The 17,476-nt window shown below is 38.4% G+C and overlaps 1 protein-coding gene across 6 annotated transcripts in view; it reads right to left on the bottom strand.

Moving 5' to 3' along the window:
• EPB41L5 (erythrocyte membrane protein band 4.1 like 5) overlaps positions 1-17,476 on the bottom strand; it is a 156,925-nt gene that overhangs the window by 117,233 nt on the left and 22,216 nt on the right. For all 6 annotated transcript variants that reach the window (XM_043894711.1, XM_043894712.1, XM_043894715.1 and 3 more), the window contains exon 3: positions 14,294-14,398. In XM_043894711.1, coding sequence (XP_043750646.1) covers positions 14,294-14,398 — 105 coding nt within the window. The remainder of the gene's footprint in view (positions 1-14,293; positions 14,399-17,476) is intronic.

Here is a 17,476-nt window from a genome sequence, read left to right as displayed (position 1 = left end):
CCAAGGCTTCCAGCTTACATAACTACAGTACAATACTAAAGTCAGACACTGCACAGCATACACATACAGTTCTATGTCACTTTATCACACATCTCAGTTCCTGACCTGATACCACAATCAAGATAAAGATATATTCCATTACCACCAACAGCTCCCTCATACTTCTACTCTACAGACACATCTACTCCTACCTCCAACATCCCTAAACCTCAGCAACCATTAACCTGATCTCTAATTTTCTTGAGACTGTTACACACACAGAAGTAAACGGTATGTAACCTTTGGAGAATGACTGTTTTTACTCCACAAAATGTCCTTGAAATCCATACAAGTTGTGTGTGTCAACAGATTTTTGTTTTCTATTGATGAGTAGTATTCCAAGGTATGAATGTGTCACAGTTTCTTTAATCATTAACTTACTGTAGGACACTGGCTTTTTCAAGTTTTTTGCTATTGCTAATAAAGCTGTCATGAACAATCATGCACAAGTTTTTGTGAAGAAATAAATCTTCATTTCTCTGAAATAAATGACCACACACACAACTGCTGAGTCATATGTAAGTTTATCTTTTTAAGAAGTTGCCAGACTATTTTTCATACTGGCTGTACCACTCCCAAAACCAATGTTTGAGAGATCCAGTTTCTCCACATCTTCACAAGAATTTAGAGTTATCATAATCTTTTATTTTAGCTGTACTCAGAGATATATACTGATGACATCTCACCAAGGTCGACTTTACATTTCCCTGATAACAAGGGATGCTGAAGACATTTTTGTGTGTTTATTTGCCATCTGTATATATCCTCTTTGCGGAAAAGCAAAATGTTTTAATTTTTATAAAATCCACTTTGTTGATTAAAAATGATCATGTTTTTGGTATCATGCCTAATAACTCTTCTTCAAGCCCCAGGTCTCAAAGAGGTTCTCATAAAGTTTAAAATAGCTTTATATCTTATACTAATATACACTATTTTTGGATTAATTTCTGTACAGGTATACGGTTTAGGTCAGGGTTCATATTTTTTTGATATCCGATTGCTCCAGCACAACTATTAAGACTACCCGTCTCTGACTGAATTACACTGGGTGTCTTGCCAAAAACCAGTTGGCCGGCCACACTCATGCAGAGCTCCCTATTCTGTTCCATTCATCTATTTGTCTGTGGTTCTGCCAATACCACACAGTCCTATTTACAATAGTTATACGTCATGGGAAATAGATGGGGAAACGGTGGGGAAAATGTCAGACTTTATTTTTTTGGGCTCCAATCACTGCAGATGGTGACTGCAGCCATGAAATTAAAAGACGCTTACTCCTTGGAAGGAAAGTTATGACCAACCTAGACAGCATATTAAAAAGCAGAGACATTACTTTGCCAACAAAAGTCCGTCTAGTCAAGGCTACTGTTTTTCCAGTGGTCATGTATGGATGTGAGAGTTGGACTGTGAAGAAAGCTGAGTGTCGAAAAACTGATGCTTTTGAACTGTGGTGTTGGAGAAGACTCTTGAGAGTCCCTTGGACTGCAAGGAGATCCAACCAGTCCATCCTAAAGGAGATCAGTCCTGAGTGTTCATTGGAAGGACTGATGCTGAAACTGAAACTCCAATACTTTGGCCACCTCATGTGAGGAGTTGACTCATTGGAAAAGACCCTGATGCTGGGAGGGATTGGGGGCAGGAGGAGAAGGGGACAACAGAGGATGAGATGGCTGGATGTCATCACTGACTCAATGAACTTGAGTTTGAGTAAACTCCAGGAGTTGGTGATGGACAGGGAGGCCTGATGTGATGCGATTCATGGGGTCACAAAGAGTCAGATACGACTGAGCAACTGAACTGAACTGAACTGATACATCTTGAAGCTAAATAGAGGAATACCTCCCACTATTTTTCTTTTTCAAAATTGGTTTTTAGGTATTCTAGATACTGTGCCTTTTCATGTAAGTTTTTAAATAATTTTGTCTGTATCTACAAAGGATTTTCTGAATTTTGACACAAATGGCATTAAACTTGAATATCAACTAGGGAAGAACTGATTACTTTGCCGAGTCTTCTAAGCCATGCATACAGTATGCCTCTCCATTTATTTAGCCCGTTTTTTATTTCTTTCATCAGTCACATTGCTTTTTAAAATTTAACCCATGTTTTTTTAAAAGTGAAAGATTTATCCTAAAAATATAGATCTCTAACTTCTCTTAAAATATTAATACCTGAAGATCCAGCAAGGTTATTTGGCAACAAATGGCTAGACATAGGTGGTATCTGCCCCTCCAATTCCTTTTTTGAGGGAAAAGTGCTATGCTCCCTATTTTACCACAATTCCTCTACAAATCAACAGACAGCTACATGTCAGCTACAATTCATCAACGTGTTGGTCTTTTCCTGTCTCTCAATCTATCAAAAAATGGGAAAAGAAAACATGTCAATAAAAAGGAAAAAGTTCTTAGGAGGTGAATTAGAATTGCCAACATCTGTTAGATCATTGAAAAAGCAAGAGAGTTCCAGAAAAACATCTACTTCTGCTTTATTGACGACGTCAAAGCCTTTGACTACGTGGATCACAATAAACTGTGGAAAATTCTTCAAGAGATGTGAATACCAGACCACCTTAACTGCCTCTTGAGAAATCTGTATGTAAGTCAAGAAGCAACAGTTAGAACTGGACATGGAATAACAGTTCAGTTCAGTCTCTCAGTCGTGTCCAACTCTTTGCGACCCCATGGATTGCAACACGCCAGGCCTCGCTATCCATCACCAACTCCCAGAGTTTACTCAAACTCATGTCCATTGAGTTGGTGATGTCATCCAACCATCTCTTCCTCTGTCATCCCTTCTCCTCTTGCCTTCAAAGTTTCCCAGCATCAGGGTCTTTTCCAATGAGTCAGTTCTTCCCATCAGGTGGCCAAAGGATTGGAGTTTCAGCTTCAGCATCAGTCCTTCCAATGAATATTCAAGACTGATTTTCTTTAGGATAGACTGGTTTGATCTTCCTGGAGTCCAAGGGACTCTCAAGAGTCTTCTCCAACACCAGAGTTCAAAAGCATCAATTCTTCAGTGCTCAGCTTTCCTTATAGTCAAACCCTCACATCCATACATGACTACTGGAAAAACCGTAGCTTTGACTAGATAGATCTTTTCTGGCAAAGTAACGTCTCTGCTTTTTAATATGCTGTCTAGCTTGGCCATAACTTTTCTTCCAAGGAGCAAGTGTCTTTTAATTTCATGACTGCAATCACAATGTGCAGTGATTTTGGAGCCTGAAAAAATAAAGTCTGCCACTGTTTCCACTGTTGCCCCTTCTATTTGCCATGAAGTGATGGGACCAGATGCCATGATCTTAGTTTTCTGAATGTTGAGTTTTAAGTCAAATTTTTCACTCCCCTCTTTCACCTTCATCAAGAGGCTGTTTAGTTCCTCTTCACTCTCTGCCATAGGGGTGGTGCCATCAGCATATCTGAGGTTATTGATATTTCTCCCAGCAATCTTGATTCCAGCTTGTGCTTCCTCCAGCCCAGCATATCACAGGAGGTACTCTGCATGTAAGTTAAATAAGCAGGGTGACAATATACAGCCTTGATGTATTCCTTTTCCTATATGGAACAAGTCGGTTTTTCCATGCTCAGTTCTAACTATTGCTTCTTGACCTCCATACAGATTTCTCATGAGGCAGGTCAGGTGGTCTGGTATTCCCATCTCTTTCAGAATTTTCCAGAGTTTGTTGTGGTCCACACAGTCAAAGGCTTTAGCACAGTCAATAAAGCAGAAATAGATGTTTTTATAGAACTCTCTTGCTTTTTTGATGATCCAACAGATGTTGGCAATTTGATCTCTGGTTCCTCAGCCTTTTCTTAATCCAGCTTGAACATCTGGAAATTCATAGTTCACATACTGTTGAAGCCTGGCTTGGAGAATTTTGAGCACTACTTTACAAGCGTGTGAGATGAGTGCAACTGTGCAGTAGTTTGAGCATTCTTTGGCATTGCCTTTCTTTGGGACTGAAATGAAAACTGACCTTTTCCAGTCCTGTGGCCACTGCTGGGTTTTCCAAATTTGCTGGCATATTGAGTGCAGCACTTTCACAGCATTATCTTTTAGGATTTGAAATAGCTCAACTGGAATTCCATCACCTCCAGTAGCTTTGTTTGTAGTGATGCCTCCTAAGGCCCACTTGACTTCACATTCCAGGATGTCTGACTCTAGGTTGGTGATCACATCACCGTGATCAGTTAGAACTGGACATGGAACAACAAACTGGTTCCAATAGGGAAAGGAGTATGTCAAGGCTGTACATTGTCACCCTGCCTGTTTAACTTATATGTAGAGTATATCATGCGAAATGCTGGGCTGGATGAAGCACAAGCTGGAATCAAGATTGCTGGGAGAAATACCAATAACTGCAGATGTATAGGTGACACCACCCTTATGGAAGAAAGCGAAGAAGAACTTAGGAGACTCTTGATGAAAGAGAAAGCAAAGTGAAAAAGTTGGCTTAAAACTCAACATTCACAAAACTAAGATCATAGTGTCCGGTCCCATCACTTCATGGCAAATAGATGAGGAAACAATGAAACAGTGACAGACTTTATTTTTCTGGGCTCCAAAATCACTGCAGATGGTGACTACAGCCATGAAATTAAAAGACACTTGCTCCTTGGAAGAAAAGCTATAACCAACCTAGACAGCATATTAAAAAGCAGACACATTACTTTGCCAGCAAAGGTCTATCTAGTCAAAGCTATGGTTTTTCCAGTAGTCATGTACAGATGTGAAGGTTGGACCACAAAGAAAGCTGAGCACTGAAGTATTGATGCCTTTGAGCTATGGTGTTGGAGAAGACTCTTGAGAGTCCCTTGGACTGCAAGGAGACCAAACCAATCAATCCTAAAGGAAATAAGTCCTAAAAAGTCACTGAAAGGACTGATGCTGAAGCTGAAATTCCAATCCTTTGGCCACCTGATGGAAAGAACTGACTCACTGGGAAAGACCCTGATGCTGGCAAAGATTGAAGGTGGAGGTGAAGGGAACAACAGAGGATGAGAGGGTTGGATGGCATCACCGAATCGATGGACATGAGTTTGAGCAAGCTCCGGCAGTTGGTGATGGACAGGGAGGCCTGGCGTGCTACAGTCCAATGGGTCACAAAATGTCGGACATAACTTGAGCAACTGAACTAAACTGAACTGAATGAGGTGAATGAACCTAGAGCCTATTATAAAGAGTGAAGTAAGTCAGAAGAGAAAGCTAAATATCGTATACTAATGCATATATATGGGATCTAGAAAGATGGCACCAATCAATTTATTTGCAAGGCAGCAGTGAAGAATCAGACATAGAGAACAGACTTATGGACAAGTTGAGAAGGGAGGAGAGGGTGAGATCTATGGAGAGAGAAACATGGCAACTTACATTATTATATGTAAAATAGCCAATGGGAATTTGCTGGATTTCTCGGGAAACTCAAACAGGGGCTCTGTATCAACCTAGGGGGTGGGATGGGGAGGGAGATGGGAGGGAGGGGACACACGTACACCTGTGGCTGATTCCTGCTGATGTCAAACAAAAATTCTGTAAAGCAATTATCCCTCAATTAAAAAATATGTTTTTTAAAAAATTTTTCAATTAAAAAAAGTGAAAACATATCAAGCATGTAGCACAATTCAAAAAAAGAGAAAACCTATACTTCTTAGAAGTAAATAAAACTCCCATTCTTTAACATGCATGACATCTTCCTTCTCTTTTGTTCTCCTGATTCCTGTAGACATTTCAAGACTGAATATTATTCCGTCAAAATAAATCATACATGTTCTCTGGCAAATTGTTACCACTAATTAAATTAAATAACAATTAATTGTTATTTTTCCAAAATTTGGCAAATTCTTAATGGACTCACCTAAAACCACTTGGTATCAAAAGGATAATTCCTTCTTGCCTGGCTTAAGATATATTACTTACACATTGGAAAGTTCTATTGTACAATAAAATTACCAAATTATCATTTTTTAAAACCATCAATATTGGCAGTTCTGCTGTCATAAGGCAACTCTTTACACATCCTGTCATTTTCATGGAAGAAAGTTTCCCTAAATTGTTCATCAAAAAATATTAAATTACCATAAACTTTTTTGTAGAGTCACACAATGAGATTTAGTAACAAGGTTTCACCAACAGTATAAAAGATAATAAATTTTCAAACAGACTATTATCATAAAGACTTGAAGAAAAATCATGGAACTGAATACCACCATCTGTTTTTCTTTAAAATACAGGTTATTTATTTACTAAAAAAGAATTACTAAACAAGAGTCCACAGGTGGGCTTCAGGCATACCTGAATTACCTATATATGTGCACATCAGGTTATGTGTACATGCCGTTTTCTACGGAAAGCATCCAGACTTCATCACCATAACTTAAGGTTTAAGATCATCATTACACTATATAAAAGGATACTAAATTAAGTTTACATTTGAAAACAGAAGATGGGGCAGTATTGTGCAGTCAACTAAAACAAGGGTAACCGTATATCCTAGTATGCGATATTGTTCCTTAGAGCACTGGACTTTCACCACCAGATACATCCACAACTGAGTGTCATTTCTGCATTGGTCCAGACACTTCATTCTTTCTGGAGCTATTAGTAATTGCCCTCTGCTTTTCCCCAGGAGCATAGTGGAACCTTCTGACCTGGGAGAGTTCATCTTCCAGTGTCATATCTTTTCACCCTTTCATACTGTTCATGGGGTTCTCACGACAAGAAAATTGGAGTGGTTTGCCATTCCCTCCGCCAGTGGGCTAATTTTGTCTGAAGTCTCCTCTATGACATGTCCATTCTGGGTGTCCCTGCATGGCATGGCTCATAGCTTCATTGAGTTACACAAGCTCTTTTGCCACAACAAAGATGTGATCCATGAATGTTCAAACAACAATACAATGGCATTCATTTCGCATGCTAGTAAGGTTATGCTTAAAACTCTTCAAGCTAAGCTCAGTAGTACGTGAACCAAGAACTTAATAGGTGTACAAGATAGGTTTAGGAAAGGTAGAGGAACCAGAGATCAAACCGCCAACATCTGTTGGATCACAAAGAAAGCAAGAGAATTCCAGAAAAAACATCTGTTTCTGCTTCACTGACTTTGCTAAAGCCTTTGATTATGTTCAGTTCAGTTGCTCACTCATGTCTGGCTCTTTGCGACCCCATGAACTGCAGCATGCCAGACCTCCCTATCCATCACCAACTGCCGGAGTCTACTCAAACCCATGTCCATTGAGTCAATGATGCCATCCAACCATCTCATCTTCTGTCGTCCCCTTCTCCTCCTGCCCTCAATCTCTCCCAGCATTAGGGTCTTTTCAGATGAGTCAGTTCTTCCCATCAGGTGGCCAAAGTACTGGAGTTGCAGCTTCACCATCAGTCCTTCCAATGAACACCCAGGACTGATCTCCTTTAGGATGGACTGGTTGGATCTCCTTGCAGTCCAAGGGACTCTCAAGAGTCTTCTCCAACACCACAGTTCAAAAGCATCAATTCTTCCGCACTCAACTTTATAGTCCAACTCTCACATCCATACATGACTACTGGAAAAACCACAGCCTTGACTAGACAGACCTCTGTTGAGTCAAGGCTACGTATCATTCCCTTGTCTATATGCAGAATACATCACATGAAATGCTGGGCTGGATCAGTCACCAGCTGGAATCAAGATTGCCAGAAGAAATATCAACAATTTCAGATACACAGATAACACCATCCTAATGGCAAAAAGTGAAGAAGAACTAACAAGCCTCTTGAAGGTGAAAGAGGATAGTGAAAAGGCTGGCTTAAAACTAAACATTCAAAAAACGTGATCATGACATCCGGTCCCATTACTTCATGGCAAATAAATGGGGGAAAAGTGTAAACAGGGACAGATTTTACTTTCTTGGGCTCAAAAATCACTGCAGACAGTGACTGCAGCCACAAAATTGAAAGATGCTTGCTCCCTGGAAGGAAAGCTATGACAAACCTAGACAGTGTATTAAAAAGCAGAGACATCACTTTGCTGATAAGAGTCCACATAGTCAAAGCTATGGTTTTTCCAGTAGTCACATACGGATGTGAAGGATGGACCCTAAAGAAGGCTGAGCGCTGAAAAATTGATGCTTTCAAATTGTGGTGCTGGGAAAGACTCTTCAGAGTCCCTTGGACAGCAAGCAGATCAAACCAGCCAATCCTAAAGGAAATCAACCCAGAATATTCATTGTAAGGATTTAATGCTGAAGCTGAAGCTCTAATACTTTGGCCACCTGATGTGAAGAGCCGACTCACTGGGGATGACCCTGATGCTGGGAAAGACTGAGGGCAGAAGGAGAAGGGGACAACAGAAGATGAGATGATTGAATGGCATCACTGACTCAATGGACATGAGTTTCAGCAAACTCTGGGAGATAGTGAAGGACAGGGAAACCCAGCATGCTACAGTCCATGGGATCACAAAGAGTGGGACAAGACTTAGCAATTTAACAACAACAAATCCTAGTATGCCAGAATAATCCTGGTTTACTCCTATTATCCCAACCTCTCATCCAGTAAATCCACCTCTGGCTCTCTAAATTTGCCTGGTTTAAAAACTGAAGAAACAGAAAATCTGAATACACCTGTAACAAGTAAAGAGACTGAGGTGCTAATCAAAAAGCTCTAGAAAAGTCCATGGCTTCACTGGTGAATTCTACCAAGTGCTGAAGTAAGAATTAATACCAATCCTTCATGAGAGCCTCAAAAAGATAGAAGAAAGAAGACTTTCCAACTCATTCTGAGGAAACCAAAGATATCACAAGGGAAAAAAACCACAAAAAAACTATAGACCAATATCCCTTATGAATATGGACATCAAAGTCCTCAACAAAATCAAAGCAAGCAACATATATAAAGAATTTTACACCATGAGTGAGATTTATCCCAGAAATGCAATGATGATTCAACAAACCATCAAATATGGTCAATGTAATGTATCATATTAACAGAATACAGGAAATATACCATATGATCCTCTCAGCAGATGCAAAAAAAGCATTTAACAAAACTCAACACCGTTTCATAATAAAATGATAAAGGGCATCTAGAAAAATCCCACAGGTAACATCATACTTGATGGTGAAATACTGAACACTCCCCGTAAGATCAAGAATAAGACAGGAATGTCCACCCTTAACACTTCTATTCAACGTTTTACTAAATGTTCAAGCCAGGGCACTTAGGCAAGAAAGAGATAAGTGAAAAGAAAAAGGAATAAAAGGCATTCAGATTAAAAATGAAGAAGTTAAAATTATCTTTTTTTTGCAGATTACATGATCTTATACATAAAACACAAAAAAACTAATAAACAAGTTCAGTAAGGTTTTAAGTTGTAAGAAACGTATACAAAAATGAATTCTATATACTAGAATCCAAACTAAATCTAAAAATGATATTAAGAAAATTACATATTACAATAATATCAAAGGAATAAAATGTTTATGAGTAAGTTTAACCAAGGAGATGAAAGACGTGTAAACAAACTATAAAACATTGCTTTAAGAAATATAAAAACAAACAAAAAAAAAAGAAATATAAAAACATAATTCATGTGTAAGACTTAACGTTAAGATGACAATATTTCCCAAACAGATATACAGATTTAGCGCAATTCTCATCAAAACTCCCAACTGCCCTCTTTGCAGAAATAGACAAGTTGATCCAAAATGTATATGGAAGCATGAGTGACCCAGAACAGCCAAAACAATCTTAAAAGAGAAGAATGAAATTGAAGGACTCACATTTCCCAATTTTCAAACTTACTACAAATTAAGTGAGTTTGAAACTTACTTCACCACATGAAGACAATGTGGTGCTGGCGTAAGAATCAACATATAGATGAAAGTAACAGAACTCAGAACCCAGGAAAAACCCAAATATCTATGCTCAACTGACTTTCAATAAGTGTGCCAAGACCATTCAATGGGGAAAGAACCACCTTTTCAACAAGTGATTCTAGGATCACTGGATATACACATGCATTCACATGCAAAGGAATGAATTCTGACCCCCTACTTTAAAGCTTATACCAAAATTAACTCCAAATGGATACAGAAGAAAACATGTATAAATGTTTGTGACTATGGACTAGGTAATAGTTTAACTCTTACAACTCAGTAAGAAGGAAATAACTGAATTTCAAGTGGATAAAAAATCTGAACAGACATTTACCAAAAAAGATATACAAATGATCAATAAGTACATGAACAGATGCTCACATATCTTTTCTATCAGAGAAGTGAAATCAGTACTACAATGAGACCACTTCATACCAAATGGTATGATCAGAATCAAAAAGGAGGGGAGGGACTTGACTGGTGGTTCTGCCTTGCAATGCAGGGGATGCAGGTTCAGCCTCTGGTCAAGGAACTAGGATCTCACAAGTTATGGAGCAGCTCTGGAGCCCACATGCCACAAGTAGAGAGTCCCTGCATCACATGACGTAACTAAGACCCAACACCGCCAAATAAATACATTTTTTTGAAAAAAGAAAAAACAGGAACTTTAAAAAAAAAAAAAGAAGGGAGAATGTCATGTTGGTGAGGACATGTAGAAACTGGAAGCCTTTACACTGCTGATGGGAATGTAGAATGGTACAGTCACTATGGAAAACAATTTAGCAGTTCCTCAAAAACTTATATATAAAGTTACCTTATAATCCAGTAGTTCCACTCCTAGATGCACATCCAAAAGAATTTAAGAGTTATGTTGAGTGCAAAAACTTGTGTGCAAATGTTCACAGCTGTGTAATTTATAACATTCAAAAATGAATAAATCTAAATGTGTATCAGTGAATGAATAAAAATGTGGTATACCCATACAGTGGAATATTATTCAGCTGTTAAGAATCAAGTACTGATATATGCTACAATATGGATGAACCTTGAAAACATTATGCCAAGTGCATTTTCAGACTCAAAGGCCACAAATTACATGATTCCACTTCTATGAAAGTCTCAAAATGGGCAAATCCACAAAAACAGAAAGATCAGCATTTGCCAGGAGCTATGGGGAGGAGGAATGGGGAGCAACTGGTAAACAGTGAACCTCTGGCTATAAATGATACTCTTAAGGCATAATCTGAATGGGGTCTGAAGATTAGATAGTGGTAATGTCACAATAACTTCCTGGCTTTGATGACTATATTGAGTTGTGCAGGAGAACATGCTTGTCTGTAGGAAATTCAAGGGAAATGGGACATCATACTTGCAACTCTCAAATGATTCCAGAAAAATAATTACTTATATTGTTCTTGCAACTTTTCTATAAATGCACTATAGTTTCAACAATGAGTTAGTAACTCATTTAAGTAAGTAACTTAAAAAACAGCAAATTCAGATCATCTGATTACATAGGAAGAAAAGTGAACTATGACCTCATCAATTTACTTTGACTATCTCCTTGATGAATGCATAATTCTAATCATACATATATTGGGCTGATCTAAAATGATCAATAAACTAAATTTTAACACACTAATTTAACAAATATGGACATGCCACATATCCAAGGTTAAACTGTAACATGTAATTCCTTGGCTCTTTTTCATCCTGTCTCACTCCCTTTAGATTTCATAGTTATGTTAACAAAGTAAGTATGATAAATAGTTATGGAAACCATGGGTTAACTCAGTTTAAACAGACGATCCTCACCAAAAAAGCGACATGATCTACCAAGTTCGTTATCTTCACTGACAAATGGAATTGTTTGTCAAGTATCAATTCTGTTTACTTTTGGGGTTAAATCTGGCCACACTATAAACAACTGACCGTCATCTATCTCTATGTTTACTTATGTCCTAAGACCGTTATGGAATCAAGTGAGTCAACACTTTAAGAATATTTAAAGTGTTACTGAGAGTTGATTTTTAATAGCTTTAATTTCCCAATTATTGTTCTTACAGTTTAATTCAAAAAGTATTTGAGTGACGGCCAGAGGAGAGACTGGAAAATGTATGCCTATTTAAATTTAATCTTAATGCCTAGATTTCTGTGCATTGGGAGGCATAAACTAAAACTAAAAAGAGTAGGGATTACAAGTCCTAATGCCGGCTTTACCAGACGCTTGTTATAACCATGCGAATCAAATGAGAGGAAAAAATACAGGATCTAGTAATTCAGTAAGTGCTGATATTAGCAAAGAACAAATAATGCAATTCAGGAACAGCTGCATGTCTGTTTCTTCCCATAATTACTTAAATATGTTAAGAAATGAAAAGAAAGTACCTAAAACCTAATTTTGACTCCTCAAAAAGACAGGAAGCTATACAAACTATCTACCCCAAAAATTATTTGCTGTTTCATCTGAATGTAAGAGTTAAACTCTCTACAGATGAGAGTTTAATGATATTAAACTCAACAGTCAACCAAGCCTGTGTCAAACGAAGTAGCAGACCAGAATTAAATTCGATAAACAGTCTAGTTTATTACTTAATACATACTGGATAACAGAGGTAACTAAGATTTATTTCCTACCCTTAGTGGATTTCGTCTAATAGAAAAGAAATAAGATTAACAAGAAGAAATAAGAGAAATGCCTCTTATACAACATCCATCCAAAGATCAGAACTCAAACTAGAGAAAATAGCTTTTCAAATTTTTTCATGTTTATGTGTGAACATAAACCCAGAATTTCTTAAAAATAGAAAAATTCAGTTATTTTATATCAAGCTTCCCTGGTGGCTCAAGCGGTAGAGTCTGCCTGCAATGCAGGAAACCCAGGTTCGATCCCTAGGTTGGGAAGATCCCCTGGAGAAGGGAATGGCTACCCACTCCGGTATTCTTACCTTGAGAATTCTATGGAGAGAGGAGCCTAGTGGGCTTTATTCTAAGTTATTTTATAAATCCTTTTAATGTTTACATCGTTCATGTCAATTAGTACTTAAAAATCACCATTTTTAATGAGCTGCGGATATTCCATTGTAAAGATGTATCAAAATTTACCTAACCAATTCCCTGTAAATAAATGCTCATGCTTTTTTTAAACTGAGGTACAGGGGAAATCAGAGAAAACAAGTGAGGCTGACATTATTAACAGCTGTACATTTACTGAAGATGTTCTATAAAATCAGTCTTGGAGTTCATCTCCAAGAAATGTGGGTTTTGTAAAGTATCTCACGGAGGTATTCCAGTTAATTTATCAACCACACTGTATCACCTCCTCACACACATACATACACACACAAACCCACTCAAAAGGAATTTGCTGCTGCTGCTGCTGCTAAGTCACTTCAGTCGTGTCCGACTCTGTGTGACCCCATAGATGGCAGCCCACCAGGCTCCTCCATCCATGGGATGTTCCATGCAAGAGTATTGGAGTGGGTTGCCATTTCCTTCTCTGGAAAGGACTTTGAGATTCTTACAGAATATATATTGTTCCTGTGGTTCTAAACACTGCAGTTACTGTGTCACTAAACACAAAAACACCATCACAGACGTCCAGAAAACAAGGCTCAATGTCTTGATATCCTAGCCCTCTTCTGCCCCCACACCCCTGTGAATGCCCTACTCTAGACCCTAGTGTCACTTTTATCCCCAAAATGTTTGCACTGACTCTGACTTCCATCTCTGTCCACTCCAAACAATCCTACACAATATTCCTATGTAAACTTCCTAAAGCAAAATATAACCTCCCTGAATGAAAAATCCCTAATCCCAATTATTAGAGAATACTGCCCACTTATTAATACTTCTGCAACTCAGTGTGGATGATGTAGCCACTGATCCACCTTCTAATCTTAATCACTACTCTTTTTCAAATACTGGACAAATTCTTTGAAAAGCCCCCAACTTCTTATCATATTATATATACTGTTCTCTCACTTGAAATGCACGTCAAAGAGCATCTATTTACAGACAGAGATTCACAGAGCTGGAAGGGATACTAGAAATAGTTTAGTTCAATATTCACCCTAATTGCACACTAGGAACTTCTATCATTCACCCAAGAGCCCAAAAAACTCCCATTCCAGCACCCTTCCCTCACACAGCAGTCACTCCACTCTGCTCAAGACCAATCCAGTGGTTGAGATTTCCAAGCCTCATCTGCAGAGATCATGCTCTGGGAATACAGCTCAGGGTTAGAACCTTTTTAAAAAAAAAAATAAGCACTTCAGGTTATTCCAAGAAAATTACAGGAAAAAAAGAAGACATTTAAGTATATGTAACCTTCTAGCACTGAGAACACCATCTGACATTTTCCATTTCTGTACCCATTTTAGAGCCCCCAAAAACCAGATACTCACCGCTACCTGTGCTGAATCCATAAATCTCAGTCCAAAATAGTCGCTTTCAATAAGGTCCAAGTGGTACATAATCTGGTCAAATAGCTCTTGTCCTTTGGCTTTTTTCTGAAATGGCAAGAAAATAAATCAGTCAGTGGCTTATAAGATCAACAAGCCTGAACTGAAGATAGTTTTAATCACACAAGAGCTCTTAAAAGAAATATTAATTGCAACACCAAAAGCATAACCATGTAGCAGGTAATGGGGAAGACACTGTGGTTTTCCAATAAGCCGTTTAAGACCAAAAAAGAGTTGTGATCTATTATTTGCTTTCCTGGGCAGTGCTACTACCTATCAACCAACAAGTTGGTTGGTTTCTACCTAACACTTCATGTAAGGAGCAACTCTTGTTTTATCTTTTCAATTTTTAGGGTCCCTATTTTAAAGGAGCTTTATAATGTAGCTAGAAAGAGTAAATAAGAAAACTTAGAACACTTAAGCACCAACTATGTGAAACTGTTTTGCCAAAAAGAAGAGTCACTGAGGAATCGTCAGTGAAGACATGAAGATCAGCCTTAAACTGGACTTGAATGTAGCGTGGGAAATAACAAAAGCAGAAATGGAAGGGGGCAGGGAATACAGACAGCAGTAAACCTCTGAGATCAACAAGATGACACCAAACTGGAGGCAGTCACAGTGATAAAGAAACTTGCCTGGAAAAGGCAGGTTGTAAAGTATGATCTCAGGACCCGCGAGGGATCCCACACAGAAGATCCACAGGGTCCCAGGATTCTCCTCATGAACCCTCAATCAGAGCATATTGCAACAGAGTGTATTATAATAGCAGATAAGAGACTCTAAGTACAGTCGGTTACACCAGGCATTAAAGAAATCTGCAAAAACTCTTCTCACTAAATTCCTATGTTGTTCAGTAAGGCTCTTCATAAAATGTTACTTCTGTTAACCTACAGAAGGTATATATTGCTATTTTAAATTAATCAGTGAAGTTTTTTATTTTTGGCTGTGCCATGCGGCATGTGGGCTCATCGGTCCCCAACCAGGGATGGAGCCTGTGCCCCCTACACCAGAAGCCTGGAGTCTTAACCACTGGTTAAGTCTTAACCATTTAACCACTGGTCCACTGTGGACCAGATCAGTCCACAATTTTTCAGCTGTAATCTCTAATATGGTAACTACCCACAAATATAACCCACATATCCTCAATTTTTATGTATGTCCTATCCATGTCCCTCTTATATAGCTTTATATTATTTAAGACTATTTCCTATTAAAAAAAATGCAGTTGGCTTTTTTATTGAATCATCAGTTTCTGCTTTTTAATTGATGACTTACAATTTGTCCACTGCTTTTCCTGCACTTTCTATTGTGACATCTTTCTATTTGATAACTGCCATCCCTTCATCAAGACCATGCTCTGATCTTGACTCCACCCAACCCTCATCTGATTTCATGGATATAACTCCTCTATTTCTTTTCTTTGGTTGTGGCTAATTTTTTTTTAAACAATCTTTACTTTGGTATTCAATCACTCTTTACATGTCTTACACAGGGACATTACACACACCTAGCAGCATATGCTAGATTTCTCTACTCATTTGAGTTTTTCCTCAAGAAATGTTCCCCCTGTGGTACTTTATATTAATATGTAACTTTATATGTTTGAGAATATTTTAATCAAGTTTTATACTTGAATGACAGTTGGCTGGATATAAAATTCTAGGTTCAAAGCTATTTTCTGTCAATATTCTATTAGTCAAAATATGTAACTCTATTGTCTTCCCACTGTCTATGCTGCTGTTGAAAAGTGTGATGTCAATTCAACCTTGCCTTTGTTACTTTTTTCCCTCACCAGCCAGCATGTGCAGGATCTTCCCCTACCAGGGATCAAGCCTGTGCCCTCTGCTGCAGAAATGGGAGTTTGAACCACTGGACCATGAGGATCCCCAGTTAAAAGTTTTTGAGGAACCGCCAAACAGTTTTCTATAGTATCTGCACCATTTTACATTTCCACCAGCAATGCACAGCATTCTAATTTCTCTACATCCTCACCAATACTTGTTCTTTTCTATTATTATTATTTTTTAAATTTATTTATTTTAATTGGAGGCTAATTACTTTACAATATTGTGGTGGTTGTGCCATACATTCACATGAATCAGCCATGGGTGTACATGTGTTCCCCATGCTGAACCCCCCTCCCACCTCCCTCCCCATCCCATCCCTCAGGGTCATCCCAGTGCACCAGCCCTGAGCACCCTGTCTCATGCATCGAACCTGGACCGGCGATCTGTTTCACATATGGTAATATACATGTCTCAATGCTATTCTCTCAAATCATCCTACCCTCGCCTTCTCCCACAGAGTACAAAAGTTTGTTCTTTAAATCTGTGTCTCTTTTGCTATCTCACATACAGGGTCATTGTTACCATCTTCCTAAATTCTATATATATGCGTTAATATACTGTATTGGTGTTTCTTTCTGACTTACTTTGCTCTGTATAATAGGCACCAATTTCATCCACCTCATTAGAACTGATTCAAATGCATTCTTTTTAATATTCCATTGTGTATATGTACCACAACTTTCTTATCCATTTGTCTGCCGACGGACATCTAGGTTGCTTCCATATCCTGGCTATTGTAAACAGTGCTGCGATGAACACTGGGGTACATGTGTCTCTTTCAGATCTGGTTTCCTCAGTGTGTATGCCCAGCCGTGGGATTGCTGGGTCATATGGCAGTTCTATTTCCTTTTTTAAGGAATCTCCACACTGTTCTCCATAGTGGCTGTACTAGTTTGCATTCCCACCAACAGTCTAAGAGGGTTCCTTTTTCTCCACACTTTCTCCAGCATTTATTGTTTGTAGACTTTTTGATAGCAGCCATTCTGACTAGCATGAAATGGTACCTCATTGTGGTTTTGATTTGCATTTCTCTAATACTGAGTGATGCTGAGCATCTTTTCACGTGTTTGTTAGCCATCTGTATGTCTTCTTTGGAGAAATGTCTGTTTAGTTCTTTGGCCCATTTTTTGATTGGGTCGTTTATTTTTCTGGAATTGAGCTGCAGGAGTTGCTTGTGTATTTTTGAGATTAATTCTTTGTCAGTTGCTTCATTTGCTATTATGTTCTCCCATTCTGAAGGCTGTCTTTTCACCTTGCTTATAGTTTCCTTCATTGTGCA

Source organism: Cervus elaphus, chromosome 33, assembly GCF_910594005.1.
Source record: "Cervus elaphus chromosome 33, mCerEla1.1, whole genome shotgun sequence".
In the NCBI taxonomy this organism is placed as follows: Eukaryota; Metazoa; Chordata; class Mammalia; order Artiodactyla; family Cervidae; genus Cervus; species Cervus elaphus.
The sequence above is the reverse complement of the archived record's forward strand: the minus strand, read 5'-3'. Positions and strand labels throughout refer to the sequence as shown.